At 46.0% G+C, this 16050-nt stretch overlaps 1 protein-coding gene across 1 annotated transcript; it reads right to left on the minus strand.

The window, feature by feature from the left end:
- Nucleotides 1–2491: 2491 nt before the first annotated feature.
- LOC309576535 (serine palmitoyltransferase small subunit B-like) lies at nt 2492–2737 on the minus strand (the record flags this gene model as incomplete). Its single annotated transcript, XM_082287918.1, has 1 exon — nt 2492–2737. The coding sequence occupies one exon, from the start codon at nt 2735–2737 to the stop codon at nt 2492–2494; it is 246 nt and encodes an 81-aa protein (XP_082144044.1).
- Nucleotides 2738–16050: the final 13313 nt, after the last annotated feature.

Raw genomic sequence — 16050 nt, forward strand, 5'->3', positions numbered from 1 at the left:
CTTCAACCTTGCATTCATTAATTTAGGCTTGGAACATTTAGCATCAGGTGAGAAAAACTAAATGTTGTGGCCACTCAGTGCAGCCTGTGGAGCTGGGACAAACTTTGCTGATGGAAAAAAATGTGGAGAAACATGGGAACAGCCTGTTCCACCCCAACAATCCCACCCTGGGCATCCCTGGCAGCGCTGTCCCAGTGCTCCTGCAGCTCTGGCAGCCTCGGAGCCGGGACCATTCCCTGGGGAGCCTGGGCAGTGCCCAGCAGCCTCTGGGGGAAGAACCTTTCCCTGATACCCAGCCTAACCCTCTCCTGGCCCAGCTCCAGCCGTGCTTGATCCTGATCCCATTCCCAGCTGAGCCTGCACAGGCCTGACCTGACAAATCTGGAGCTCCTTGGGCTCCTGGTGCTTCCAGCAGGAACCTGCCCAGGCAGACAGGGTTGGAAGCTCAAATGGTAGCTGGAATTTGGATGTAATCCTTTAAATCCTGGAGTCTTGGGACAGACAGGGAAAAGGGTGTGAGGAGGAAAATGAAGCAGGGACTGTGGGGAGGTCCAGCTGCCACCTGGCCCCTTGTTTCCTCTGCTGGATTTTGGTGTTTTCCTGGCTCTCTCCCATTCCCCCAGCCCAGCTGGGATCTGGGGATGGGAGCAGAGCAGCTCCACCAGCACAATCCCACCCCAGCTGCTGCAAAAGAGGCACCAGGCACTGGAGGCAACCACAAATACCAGGTGGGAAAGGCAGGCCCAGGGTAAAGTTCCTGCTCCTCCAGCCTGATGTGGGATTCCTGAATATCCATAAATGCTTGGGATGTCCGTGTGGAGTCCTCTGCTGGAACTGAGTGTGACCTGCTCCTGCCCTGGGTTCACTCCCAGGCACATCTTGAGAAATAGATATTTACATATTGAGAAATAGATATTTTGCACCTGTAATGCAAAGTACTGCCTGTATTTCTCTGCATTAGAGACTGACAGGCTGGAAGAAAATCACTGTCTCCATAAATAGTCTAATGAGTGACATAATTAAAATATTGGGTGCTCCCCCTTCTGTTCCTAAACATCAGTAAATACAAATTATATTGATAAATATCAGTAAATATAATATACAGTCTAAGCATGAAAGCAAATCTACACTCATTGCTACTTCAACTATTACATTACTTTAATAAAACATCCAACTGGATTAAAGTTTGAAAGTATTAAATTGATGTTTTTTACAAACTTAGAGATACTTGGGCACTGTTAAAAGGCTTGTGAGTTTGAGCACAGCTGCCCTCATTTTCCCAGAGAAATTATTTCCATCTCCTACCTGATTTCCCCCTAATTATAAACTGGGAAAACAGCTGTGTTGAGGTGACAAATGACATCATGAATGTCTTTACCTTGTTCTGTTGCCTCCTGTGACCAAGCCCCACTCCCTAAGTCACTGGATTGCCACCTACAACATCCCATTCTCTGGAAGGAGAGGGCATTCCAGGAGCTGGGAAAAAGTCCCAAAACTCACCTCAGTGTGGGTGTGGAAATGTGGATTTGTGTCCCCCTGTGTGCCCTGCTCTACTCCTTTCATCTCCTGAGGATTCCAAACCCCAATTCTCATTCCCAAGCTCATCCCAGTGCAGCTCCTGCCCACTGTAGGAAGCTGGCAGCACAGGAATCTTGTGGGTTTAAGGCTAAAAAGACACAGAATTTGGAAGAAATTCCAGCCAAAGCCAGCACGTTATTTACAGTCCCAGGGGTTCATGTTTCAGACACTGCTCAACAGGGAGAGTGTAAAAGGTGGAAAGTAGGGAATAAAGGGTTAGGAAAAAAAGGAGACATTGTACTTTTACAGTTTTTAGGGGGGTTATTTTCAGCTGAAACCCTACCACAAGGGAATCTGTGGTTTCATGTTCCCTATGTGATACATGTCTTCTAAAAGCAAACCAAAAATGCTCTGTTTTTATAAAGCCCAAGAATCTGAGAATTTCATCATGATTCACAGCAGCAAATCCTCACATTTTTAATGAATCAACTGCATTATTTGCATCATTATAACAAACCAGTCAAGTAATTCATTGTATAAAACAATCAAGGAGACTGAATAAATACTGAAATCATTCCATAAACACACAGCAAGCTCAGGGAAGCAGCTCCCACTCCTCCAGGATTTTGGTGTGCACATCTCTTCTGGCAGACAGGAACAAATCCACACCGTATCATTTCTCCAGATGAAAACTCTCCATGTCCAAGCAGCTTTCCCTGGAATAACAAAATCTTCAGGGGGGTTGTTCCTGTCCCAATCCCAGCTCTGTAATTCCAGTGGGTCATGAAAATTGAAAGCTCTTGAAGAAGCAAACAGTAAAAACAGGGATTGATTGGAGCTGTTTAGGCAAAATAATTTGCTGTTGGAGCAGAACACAAAGAGAGAAGAAAGCAGAGTTTGTACCTGCTCCTGGACAAAAATGGGACGTTCAGGAAAACACTTCTTTCACCCCAAAGGCAGGTTGATGATGGTTTTACTTCACCACAGACAGAGCATTTTCCCGTGGGTTTCCCAGGAAGCTCCAGAGGAGCTGGAAGGCCGAGCTGAGGTGGAAAGCCACGCAGACATAGGCAGTGTAGAGCAGCAGCCCGGCCATGGCCAGGTTGAAGGAGTAGAAGAGCACCTTCTCCCAGGGCTCCATCAGGTAACTGCAGGTGATCAGCTCGAACTGGCAGAAGAGCCAGTACAGGTAGCTCGGGGTGCTCCTCTTCACATCCATCCCCGCTTCCCAAAGCGTCCTGTGGGATAAAGGACGGGCAGGCATGGAAATGGGAACCTTACATTGCGCCAGCCTCACCAAGGAGGCTTCATGAGCTCTTTTCTCATCCAAGAGTTGTGGCAATTCCATTCCCTGGGCCAAACTCTGCCAGAATTTCACCTTGCACTGGGTTACCCAAGACTCTGTTGGAGCAGCTTAATTAAAAATCACTTTAAAACCTCTCTCCTTCCCCACCTGTGGATTTTGATATAGAATTTGCTACAAGGATGATTTCTACCACTGCACACTGGATTTTATGTCTCGTGCTCCAGTCGCTGCTGGAAGTCCCAGGTGCAAACTGAGAGCGTGGAGAACACCACACATACAGAATTCCAATAAAAGGAAACCATATCCAGATTATCCAGCTTTTTCTGCAGCAGGGATTGAATTGATCTGTTGCCAGAATGAACTATTATAATAATAATACATCTATACTATATACTATATATTATATACAATATAATATATACTGTATAAATGTAAAATTATCAGTAATAAACACAAATTTATTTTAAAGACTAAATCAATGCTAATAGTTACTGAGTGTTACATTATGTCAGCAGCAGGACACAGAACTGCAGAGGAAAAGGGAAAACAGGATGATTTCACTTATTGGCACTTCCTGTCCTTTGGTAAATAAGAGGAAACAAACCAAAAACTCCGATTTCCCCACTTTTTAATTGGGAAATAAAGAACTCCCAGTGATGTCAAGACCTGTGGAAAGAAATTTATCCCTCAGAAATTACATACAATTAACTCCATAGCTCCAAACAGAGTGGGCTTTTATCCTAAAAAGCCACTTCCCAAAGTTTTTAGACACATTTTGCTTCCATAGCTTCCCCATCTCTTTTCTTCCTGACAGGTGAGCTAAACAAATGCTTCTGTCATTAGAAATATTACTAATTACTTTCAGCAATATCCTTATTAGTACCCCATTTCTGCCCATGACATGCTGTTTTTATTAAATCAGGTTACACCTGAGGCTCTTCCCATCAAATGCAGCACCAGGTGACTTTGAGGAAAGACTTTTCCTACGAAAAACTGGGCTTGTACAAAGCAGAACTCACCTGTCCACGTGCCCCAACACGGCCGGGAAGCGGATGCTGCAGAGCTCTGCTGCCCTGCTCGGGGAGCAGCTCCCTGTGTGGATGGAGAGGCAGAAACCAGGAGCTTTGATCCTCAATTACAGAGCGTGTCCTCTGCTCCCCGCCCTCCTCCTCGATTGCTGAAATCTCCTCTGGCCACAGGACTCTGATTTATGCAACAGGGCCAGCTCTGTCTGGCCCCACGCGCAGGACACGGGCACCCGGTTCTTGGAGCTGAGCCCAAGCTCAAGGACTGCGGCAGGGAGGAACACACCAGGCAAAAAATATTTACAATTAGTGCCTTCCCTAATTTCAAACCTCCCAAAACACCTCGGCCCCTGTGGGGCTTTTGGTTCCTACTAGGGGCAGTTTAATGTCTCTGCAGAATTACGGTGTCAAGAGTTAAGCAGCCACAAAAATGTGGCACAGGAAAGTCTGCAGTGAAGCCACCACCTCCTTTTGCAACCTCTGATTAGAATCATTTTCAAACAGCTGCCAATCTCTGCATCTCCCAGATCTCATCCAGAAACCCCAGGGTGGAGGGAATGTGGGGACAAGGTTTGTGTAAGGAAAAGAGGGTGATTTTTCCTCAGAAAAGCTGCAAAAGAAGAGCAGGCCACAACTGCTCGAGGCATTTTAATGATCTAATTGGGCAAGAAAATTAGGAAGGAATCTGCATAATAGATGGTGTTCTAAACTATCTCCCTGCAGCCAAATCATTTCCAAATATGAATCAGCTTCGTTTGGGGATGATGTGCCACAGGCAATGTCTGAGCCTCACCTTTCCTCCCTTCCTTGCCAAACACAGCCTGAGCTCACCTGGGAGTAAACCCTGCCCTACTCCCTCACCCTTTGGGTTTTCTCCCTCGTGCTTTTCAACAAAACCAAGTTTTCTCTTTAAAAACTGTCCCCACTCCCTAGAAAATCCAGAAATGGTGAAGGACTGCCCCAGGCAGCAGCAGTCAAAATGCTCCATGTGCAAACTTTGTCCTTCAGAGAGAGGATCCTCAGGAGTTCCTGCTTCCAACCAGCCTTTCTCAGCCATGGATTTCAGTGGAGTCTGGAAGGCTGGGGTGGCACAAGGTGGTTTTAGGTGAAAATCAGTGTATTCAGTATTTGATCCCCACAGTGCCCACGCTCCTGGCAGGACAATATCCCTACTCCAGGTTCCTCAGCTTCACTGCCAGGTGGAGCAGTCCCTTCTGAATCCTTCAGCACCAAACCCCAGGGCAGCTGAAGGCAGGGCTGGCACCTCCACGCTGCCTGATCCTCTCCAAAACCATCTGCAGAAAAGCCAGGACAACTCAGGTGATTCTTCCATCGCTCCCAAGTACAAAACCACACAGAAATTTTCAGTCTTTTCAGTAATTCTCCACTTTTAACAACAAATTCCCTCAGCTGAAACCAAGCAGTGAGACTTGTGTGGGTTCATTTAGCTCCAACAGCATTCCCAAAGTTTTACCTGACAGCTGAGATCCATTGGGAAAGAGCTGTGCTGCGGGTGGGATGAGCAGGATCCATTCCCAAGCAGGGCTTGGGTGGTGGAGTGGAAAACCCCCAGGCATCCTCTGCTCCTGCTTCCTGAGCTGCTCCTGCTGCTTTTCCCATGGGGAGATAAAGAATCATTAATAACTTTCACAGCTTCACTCAGAATACAGGATTTGCCTGAAATCCCTACCTTTTAAAGCAAATTAATCTTATGTGCTCTACGATACTTCTTTTTCACACGCAGCGAAAAAATAATCTAAAAAATATTCAAAAATTTTAAAAAGCAACAAGGACAAAAAAAAAAAAAGCAGAAAAAAACAGGTTCTACTTTTGAGGGGTGACTGGAAATACATTAAAAAAGCAATTTTTTTGCAAAGATCTTACCCTGAAGAGCAGGAATGAGACTCTCCCAGTAGCACTTTGTCCCTTGTTTCACGTCTCTTGATTGTGCTCCCCACACAATTAGATTTCAGAATCTCCTTTTATTGCTTCTCCCTGGGCTTTCCTGCCAAGCAAATTCAAACCCAACCATATAAAAGTGACACCGTGGCACAGCAATTGTTCTTAGCAAGGGAAAATTAACAAAACAAAGCAGAAATATTCAAATTACAAAGGAAACCACCAACCTCCCCTTTTCAGTGTGAAGATTTTTATATGGAAAAGTAGCGACTCCGGGTTTATACAGAATTTAACAGATGAGCTTCATATGTGTAGAAATAGTGGTTTTTTCCCCCCTCTATTATTTCATGCCTTATAATGGGATTCTCTGATGTCTAATAAGAGGCAGAGTGGTTGTGTTTCGTGGGGCTTCTCTGCTGTCCAGCAAGGATTATGTAACAAAGCTGCTTTTCTCCTCCTGGTCATCTCTTCTGACAAAACTTACACCCTTGAGATCAGTATTTCTTTTCCCAGCTTCCCTGAAATTGGTCAAGGGGATGAAAAGTGTGGGATGTACAGAGAGAGAGAGAGAGAGGTATTGAAAGAAAATCAGCTTTGTTTCCATAGAAAACCAAGCTGAGAATGCCTGGAATCTCTCTGCCTCACACCTATAGACTGCAAGAAGTCAAAATTGAAATTAAGTCCTTCCCTATTCCTGGTCCTGCTGAGGAGTGGGAGGACAAGGAACCCACAGAACATCCACCCCTGTCCTTGGGAAGGGGAAAAACTGCCCAATTCTTGGAAAGAATGTCCCAGGGAAGTGAAACACCCGGCTCCAGAGAGCAGGTTTGTCTGGAGGGATTGCCGCCTGGAACAGGGCTGCAGGACACCCCACAGAAACTGGATAAGGAATGGGACTCGATAAGGGATTTTTTTATCTGGGCTCCACCGATGGGGCTGAGGCGCTGCTGTTTGTAATGCAAATCCCGGTGTTTAATTAGGACATTGTTGCCTGCAAGAGTCACCCCCTTTCCCACAGCTTCCCACACCCGGCCAGACCAGTCCAGGAGCTTCCTTAGTTCTGCATCAAGACAGGTAATTAACGAAGTGAAGAAGAGTACGGAGCTGTGATCTGCACAAGGAATGTGCGTGGAATGTGCACGGAACTGGCGCAGAGGATCAGGCACAGCCCATTCCAGCTCGAGGCAAGGTGAGGTCGTGTCACTGAGTGTGTCACAAACTCCGTGTCCCATAAAAGCTGCCCAGGGAATTATGGCAGCTGTGAAACCCAGAGCTCCCCTGCGCCTGCTTCCAGCACCTGGCAGAATTCCTGAGCTGAGGATGGGCCCTTTGGGAACAGAAGAGCTCAGGGATGCCGTGTGTTCCTGCACAGCTGGGCTCTGCTTTCTCCCTCTGGCTTCTCTAAGCTGGCACCAATGTTTATCCCCATCGGTTCTTCCCCCGTGCCACCCATCACTCACCTTAGAACTGCTGCTGTTTCAGGGGCAAAACAAATTCCCTGGGAAGGAAAAGCTGCCTAAAACAGGTTAAAACCTAGAACGCTGCAGATACAAAGCCATGAGTGACCGGCAGAGCCGGGACTAGGAGCTGATTAGACTCGGAATTCTTAAGACCAAGGTTCTGCTGTTCTCTAATTTCCAGGATCATTCTGTATTTTTACTTTCAATCAGGGCTGATACCACCCTTGCGATCTCTCAGACCTTCAGCACACATTGTACAAGAACTGACTGAAGCAGTAAGAAAGACATTTTGTCTGCTTCTAGTAAATAAATAGCTGCATTTTTATGACAGTTGTACACCTGTACAGCAACTCGTGATAGTCATAACAAGCACAGCTCTGTCAAATGCTGTGGAAGAATTTATTAACAGGACTTCCAAAGATAAACAAAGTACATTTGGAAGTGTTCAAGGCCAGGTTGGAGCAACCTGGGCTATGGAAGTTGTCCCTGCCCCTGGCAGGGGATGAGCTGTAAGGTCCCTTCAACCCAAACCAGTCTGGGATTGTATTTTGTGATTCTCAACCAGATTACTCATTCAAGGAACTACCAGAGACTCTTCCTCCTGTCATTAATCTGTGGAAAATTCCTTCAGAATACCCTGCTAGAAGCGGTGGCAGAGCGAAGGGGCACAGCATGGGAGTCAGGGATTTTCCATTGCTCAGGGATATCGCATTCCCTCATGCTGCCATTGCTGCTTGTTCCCTCTCCTCTCCTCTCCTCTCCTCTCCTCTCCTCTCCTCTCCTCTCCTCTCCTCTCCTCTCCTCTCCTCTCCTCTCCTCTCCTCTCCTCTCCTCTCCTCTCCTCTCCTCTCCTCTCCTCTCCTCTCCTCTCCTCATTCAGCTCGGAAGTTGTGAAGAGTGGGAATAAACACTCCCCAGAAATGCTTCATCCCTTCTCCAGGAAGATTCAGCTCATTCCAGCCCCAGCACTGAGGGAATCCCAAAGCCTCCACAAAACTCAGCCCAGCTGCAACAAAGACTGAAAGGGCTCTTCAGAGAGCAGCAGGTAACTCTAAATCATTGCAGCAGGAAACCTTCCTCCAGCTCCTCCTGAAACCACAGGGAATGGTGCACCGGGCCTGGAATATGCAAAAGAACATTCCAGCAGGGATGGGAGCATCAAAAGGATAATTGGGGTGTGCTTGGTTCCCTCTCCCAGAGTGTCAACAAACATGGGGCAGGAGCTGGGGATCCACCTGGGCTGTGCAGGAGATGCCTCTGGAAGATAAATCAGCGTGGGGTGAGGTCCAGGGAGCTGGGTTTTAGGAGGAAAGGCAGGGAATGAAAATTTGGGCTTTTTAGGAAAGTATTCAGGATGAGAGGATGAGCTCAGTGATTTTTAAGGCCCCTCAGCCTCCCTGCTGAGGGCCAAAGTGGCCACATCATGTCTTAAACTTGCTTCCAAAAAGTCTTTGTCACTGTCATCAAAGTGAAACGATTCCTAATCCTATTTAAACTAAATTTTCCTGTATCCCCACACTTCTAAAATTCCGTTTCGATCCCTGGTGCTTTATAACTCTGAGGAAGAAGAAAATTCCACGGAGCTCTGGAGGGAAAATGGGGTGTGGATGATATAAAACAATGGAAAGGATGCCAGAAGTTTCTCTTCCACTGAGGAATCAGCCCATGGGGGAGGCTAAAATACATAGAAATACATCTTTTGCTGAACTATTTTACATTTATCGATCTCCAGGCCCCACAAATTTGGAACCTTCAGCTTTTTTCAGTCAGCTCCGGCCACACTTGGCAGCAACGCCTCTCAGAAAAATGGATCCACCTTTATTTTATTTCTGAGTGACAAAATTGATTCATTGAGAAGGAGAATTTGAGGCAGATTTTTCTTAACCTTGATGTGTTCTCTCGTAGAAAACAAATCTTCTGCATTTCCGCCCTGCCAACATAATCAGGGCTGCTGCTGCTTTATTCACATTATTTTGACAGAGGCTCAGACCTGTCCCTGGATATGAATCCTCTTTATTTAGATATTTCCTTTACACATGTCCTAGTTTTTCTGGGACTGTGGTCCAGAGAAAGGAATGGGAATTTCTCTCTCCTGTAAGAAACAGGAATTTCTTTTCAGTGAAATAATGGGTATTTCTTCTGGGGTGACATTTTTCCTCGTCAGCTTTAGCAGTATTTCCATAAAATACTGCTTTGTGTGAAGTTTCCCAGGTTTTATTGCTGTCTTCTGGAAACTATTTCACACTTTGCAAAACAGAGGTTTCTGTTGTGTAGATTTATTTTCAGTGGAATCGAGCACTCCCACAGGGGAGTGGTTTCTCTCCACACACCTAAAAAGTGGATTTCTTGTTAAATATGATGCACTTATTTGGTAAATAAATTAATAAGAGCTGGAATTCTGGAGTTTTAATCTTTGTTCTGCCTCAGCCCCCTCAGAGCTGCCACGAGGCCTCATTTTTAACATTTCTCTTTGCTTTCTCCCCCTTTATATCCTCCTCTTATTAAGAGCCATTTGTCACTGTGGAATTTTCAGAATTTTAGTGTAGATGTAAAAATATCTTCTTTTGTACATATCCATCTTTATGATTAATATCAGACTGGCCTAAAAAGAGTGATTCCTTTCAGAATTTTAAAAAGGCTTTCATCCCATCTCCTCATCTGATCAGAAACGAGGACATTTTCACTCCTGGAAAAAAAAAAATGAGGTATTGCCACTCCACCTAAATCTAAATGTGAGCTCACAGACTCATTGAACCACAAACAAGAGGTGGAGAATTCCTGGGAAACACAGCCCTAATGATCAAGTGCTGGATAACTTCAGGTCAGGGGTAAACCCCACCTCAGGCCAAAAACACAGCAGAGATTTGCAGGTGCCAGAGTTTATTTACTGCCAACCTTTCCAGTGGAACCCTCCCAGGGAATCCTTTCCCAGCAGGAATTCCTACCCAGAGCGGAGCTTTTGGATCCTCAGGGATTTATGAACCACGTTCAATTCCATTTTTAATTCTTCCCTCACACACAACACTTTTATGGCCTTGCCACCTATCAAAGCCCTGTAAAAACAGGGTTGTACCACTCCACAGAGACTGATTTTTCCAAGACTTTACAAAGTTGCTATTAAAGCCCATTTCGTGTTCCATAAATTTTTATATCAAACATTCCTCCCTGGCTGGCTCTCCTGTCAGAGTGACCTACTGGATCTTATTTTCAAGATAAATTAAATCCTCTCAGCCACATTTTCCTTATGCCAGGTGTAACCCTGGAGGACGTCTATGAAATATTGTTTGATGGGGAGAGGAAACAAAGCCCATTTTGACAAAAAAAGGGCAAAAGTATCCATAATTTGTCTCATTTCTACTTAGCTGTGGAAATCCTCCTCTGCCTGTCTTCATATTCAGAGTCCAACCTCACAGGGAAGGATATTTATCAAAATAATCTTAGTTTACTGGAGAAAAGGAGAGCTCTGAGTACACCAAAGAGTCCTTTTAGCCAAGATCCTGCCACAGATTCATGTATCAGGCCAAGATTTAGATGAGATTAAATGATCTTGGTGTCCTTGCAAATGATTTTTATTTAAAGGATGGCCAAGAAAGAGTTTTCCACCAAAAAAAAAAAAAAAAAAAAGGTGTTATCATTTTCAAATGTTTCAGTGAAAATTTTGGTTTTTATGAAAACCCTAAAACCAATGTAAGTGATTCCTGAAGCAAGTATTTATAGCAACTTTGAATCTTCAACACCCTCTTGAAATAGTTCTAAAGATTTAAATTAAAGAACAATCCCAGGCCTATTTTAAAATGAAATCTTGAGGCTGTCAGGAGACAGAGTGGGGTTAAGGAGTTATGTGGGAACAGTGAGAAAGCAGAGAATTGCAGCCTCTGAAATTGTGGCACTGAGGAAAAATCCAAGCGAGTCACACCTTTACACCGTGTTCTTTCAGAGCTTTTGAAGAGTTAAACACACCAAAAGACAGTTCAAGGGGGAAATGACACTATTTATGCTTTAAACACACAGCTATTAATGTGATTAAATAATTGAGCAAAGTACTGTCAAAATATATCCTGTGAGAAGAACTAGCCTTGAACAGTGATGCAGGAGTGTGGAAAGAATTATTAAATGGGATTTTCCCATTTTCTTATTTATGCACTGGGCTATAAAAATTCCACATCCTTTCCAACCAGCCCCACTGATTCCCCACATTCCCAAGGTAAATCCAGGAGAATTGTGTAGGAGGCTGAAGGGCAGCGGGACAATTTCTGGGCTGAAATATTTCCAGAGCAGGGTCCCAGTTAAAAACCCTTCCATTTTAGATTGTTCAGCAGAACTTGGCTATTTGCAGAAAGGCATTTGAAGCTCCAGGACTTCATTAAATGTCTCTTGGTACCAGAGAGGAATAAGGAATAAGTGAACCTTAAGGAAGTAATGGAGCAGGCTGAGAAATGGCAACTTTCAAATATGCATTGTTTCACCCCAATATAACTTAGTCAGAGTTTCAAATCTATTCTCACTTAAAATGAGGGTTTCTTGCTCCTTCAGAGAAGTTCTTCTGTCTGACTGGCTTTTTTTAAATGCCCCTCCTGCCTTGATATTTGTCACTGTGAGACTTCTCAGACATTTAAGGACCCATTTTATTGAGGTCAGAGGCCTTTATGAGCTACCATCAAATTCCCTGGACAAAGAGGCTTGAACTTCCTCACATCTTCCCAACTTTTGACTTAGAACTGGCTGTGAGGGAAGTTTTTGTGGTGGCTCAGAGCTGTAGGTCACACAAGGCAACATTCACTGCCACTGCTGCAGCTCCGTCCCTTGCATTTCACCTTCTCCCTCCACCTCAGCCTTGCAGATGCTCTTGAAAGTGCTTGTCACTGCTAGTTTTGGACAGAAACATGGGGAGATCAAGGAAAATACCTTAAAGTCTTACAAATAATATGGAATAACCATTAGAGGCACAGAATTTTTGGGCATTCAGGTTTTTCCCTGTGGTTCCGCTGTTCAGTGTGTGATTGAAGCAGCTCCTGCTGAAGGGAACACTTGAAAAGGCACTGGAGGAGTGGGGTCTTTCTTCTCAGGCTGCAAATCCATCTCCCTCCACTTCCAAAGACTTCTGTGACTCAAGATTCCTACTAATTTTCAGCTCTAGACAGACCAGATAAAGAAAAACAATCGAAGAAAGATGGGTGACTGCAGCCAGCCCCCAGATCCTGCACATGCTGCTGTGTTTTGCTTTTCTGTCCTCACATACACCAAGTCAGAAATTAATTCCTGTTGCTCCTGGTTGGGAACACAACCAGCAGAACCCAAATTTTGGCTGCTGGCCCAGCTCCTCTCATCTAAGTGCCTCAGCCACCTCCTGTTCCGTTACAAATCCACAGCACCGCGTATTTGTTACACAGAAAGTGCTGTTCCTTAACGCTCAGCCAAGCTGGGAAATTATTTCTTGAATACTTTACTTTTCCCATTACAGCAAGGAGCAGAAAGGAGAAGCTGCTTTATGTGCATGCCGTTCTCTGGTTTTGCTTCCAAAGCCCAGGATTAATTCTCTCATTAAGGTGTTTCTGCTCAGTTGAGCTGTCTGTCCTGAGGCACATTTCTTATGCTCAAAAGTTAAAGTAGGAAAAATCCTTCCCTGGGAGCCTGGGGAGGGCCTGGCTCAAATTTCCCAGAGCAGCTGTGGCTGCCCCTGGATCCCTGGCAATGCCCAAGGCCAGGCTGGACATTGGGGCTGGGAGCAGCCTGGGACAGTGGGAGGTGTCCCTGCCCATGGCAGGGGTGGCACTGGATGGATTTTAAGCTTCTTCCAACCCAAACCATTCTGGGGTTTTATGAGAGTCCATCGAGGAAGAGCTGTGCTGCTTTGTGCTGCCACTCCTGGTGACACAGGAGACAGTGGTCAGTGCCATTTTTTGTAGCAGGTCAGCTCCTGGACTCCCCAAACCACCCCAGCACCAGCCAGGGATGGGAGGAACCAGGGGCACAAGGGGAATCCAGAGAATGGAATGGAAGCAGAGCCTTCCCCTCCTCGGGACACCGGGAAATCCTGGATCGTCCCTGCAGCGAACAGCAGCACATCCCATTCACTGCAGAGCTTTCCTTCCTGACTCCTGTGGCAACAGCACACAAGACTCCTGAGCATCTCCAGTGTCTCCATCTTGCAGAGTCTCCTCAGCTTGGGGACAGGGAATGGGATGGGACACACTTGGATTCCTGAGGCACTGCCAGGTGCTGAGCCCATTGTACAACACAGCTGCAGCCCCAGAGAGTGAGAGGAATTAACCACGTCCCGGGGCAGCTCCAGCCTTTCCCCACTGCCAAACCTGCTTATCCCAGCTGTTGGGAGGTATTTGGGAGAGCAGGGATGGGATCTGAGCCAGGGCAGGATCCCCTGTGGTGCAAACCCCTCAGTGCTCTGAGCCGAGCCCAGACGCGGGACTGAGTTTGACACTCAGCAGGAGCAGGATCCGGAGGGGAGAAAGAGCCTGGTTCCTGCTTTCCGTGGCTTTTTAGGAAGCAATGACTAATTATGTGAGCCAGGGAAAGTGCAAATCCCTGCTCCTTACTTGTGGAGCATTACTAACGGATTGGGAATGTGCTGCTGGGAGCCAGAGCCCTGGATGAGGAGCTGGTGCTGTAAGCAGCTGATCAAGTTGCTGGTTATGTGTCCTCAAGTCCCTTATGAAGTGAACTTGTGGTGATTTTCTCTCTGTATCCCAGGTTTCCTGGTTGTTCTGGAGAATCCCAGCTCTCCACAGTGACCAGGATTGATAATAAGGCAAAAAATCAGGAGACCCAGCAGTTAACAGGGGACTAGAACACAACAAGAAGCTTTTTTTTTTCAAGTATTTTAAAGTTGTTTCATTTACTTGGCAGCGCTGCTCTCCTGACTTCCAATTTGAGCAGAAAGGTCAGCAGAGGACAATGTTTTTGGAGGAGTCATGAGCTATAAATAAAGCCCTTCATCCATCAGATAAACAGCCTCCCACAGAGGGATCCATGGAATTACATCCCAGCCCTTCCACGCGCCTGCTCCTCCTTTGTTTTGCTCCCTTTCCACCAGCCAAAGGCAGCTGCCAGTCACTGCCCCCTTCCCAAACAGACCCTGGGAACGCGGCGCATTTGGGGAGCTGGGAATGCTGAAAACACCGGGGCTTGCAGGGAGGAAAAGTGGATTTAGGATCATCTTGCTCCCACCAGCTTTTTCCACAGGCACGTGCAGGAAGGAGCTGGAAGCAGCAGTAGGGAAGCCCACAGATGTCTGAAACTCATTCCCACATCTGGTGTCAGCTTCTGGTGCCTCAGGAGACCCAGGAGTGATGTGGGAATTGGAGGGGGGGGTGGAATTCAATCAGAGTCATTAAATTAAATCGCAGTCAGACAATTTCCCCCATTAAAACACGGCTCCAATGCGGCAAATCTGCATCCTGGGGAAGCAGATGGTGCTGTGGATGGAGATTTCACCGAGTGGGGAGGAGGAGAGACAGTTCTGACAGCTGAAGGCTCCAGCCCAGGCAGCTATTCTGGGCCAAACCACGCCATTCCCATCACACCCAACATATTGCCCGGGAGAAGCCGGAGAGCAAACAAAAAGAAATGTGTTTGTGACTGCAGACACTTGAGAAGCACAGACAGCACTTCAAACACCCTGCAGTGGGAGCTGTAAATGGGAATTATCCCTCTCCTTCCTGCATTCCCTTCTGATGAACCCAAACCTTGGGCAGGATTCAGCAGAGCACAAACATCTCTGAGCAGCTCATCCCTGTCCCCTGACACTGGACGGGTTTCAGTCTTCTCTGAGTGTCCCAAACTGTTGATTCCTGATATTTTTTTAAAATTCCTTTTGTATTTCTTTCTGTGCTTTTGTATTCTTTGCTTTTTGAAGAAGGTTATGGCTGTGGGAGGGAGGTTCTGGCTGCATCCAGTGGACATCAGCAGTGCCCCTTCGGTTTTCTGTGCCAGCTCATTAGAGGAAATCTCCTCCTTTCCCCATCACTTCCAAAAAACATCTCCCATTTCAGCCCTAGAGGTGGGAATGCTTCATCATCTTTATTTATTTCTTACTTACTGACAGCCCCTATTGGAGCAAATTTCAAGCACTGGGCCTGAATACAAACACCACCATTTTAAAAACGGGGCAAGTTGTAAAAAACCCTCCATTAAAAAATCCTTTCACTGCCCTTATTTGAATATTTCTTTATCTCCATCACCAAAATCCGGTGATAAAGACGTGAGCCTTTGGAACTGAGGAACGGGAGCATGTCCTGAGGCTGCCTATGGAAATGAAGCAGTGGGAGAATCCATCCCATATTCCCAGAGACAAAGGGAGCACGGGCTGCCAGCTCTGTGCCACTCAGGGAGTCACAAAACCCATTCATCTGCCTTGCCCGAGGAAATCTAAATCAGCCCAGAGCTGACTTATCTCGATCTTGCCTCTTGGAAGGCTTGAATTTTTTAGGTTTTATTCAGAATTTGGTCAAGGGAAGGCGTCAGGGCTGGAATGAACCTCTGGAACAGTCAAGGCACTGAGTGGAGCGTGGATTTTACACGGCACAGTCAGCTGAGGGCACAACTAATTTTAATTTTAGAGAAGTCACCAAAAAAGACACCTGTAACCTCAACTCCCCTCTCACCTCAGCTTTGGGACAAGCCTGGCCTGAGGATTTAATCCCGAACGCAGCCTGTCATGTTCTGCATCCAAAAGTGCCTCAGAGTGAAAATGTGAGGCATCCAAATGTGGAAATCAATTTTGCAGCCTTTTGCTTAATGCAAATGAAATAGTCTGCACCACAGACACGAAACAGCTGCTAAACAGAGTAAAAATTAATGAAGAAGAAAATTAAGATTGCTTTGT

The sequence above is a fragment of the Coloeus monedula genome, assembly GCF_965178545.1.
Source record: "Coloeus monedula genome assembly, chromosome: 10".
In the NCBI taxonomy this organism is placed as follows: domain Eukaryota; kingdom Metazoa; phylum Chordata; class Aves; order Passeriformes; family Corvidae; genus Coloeus; species Coloeus monedula.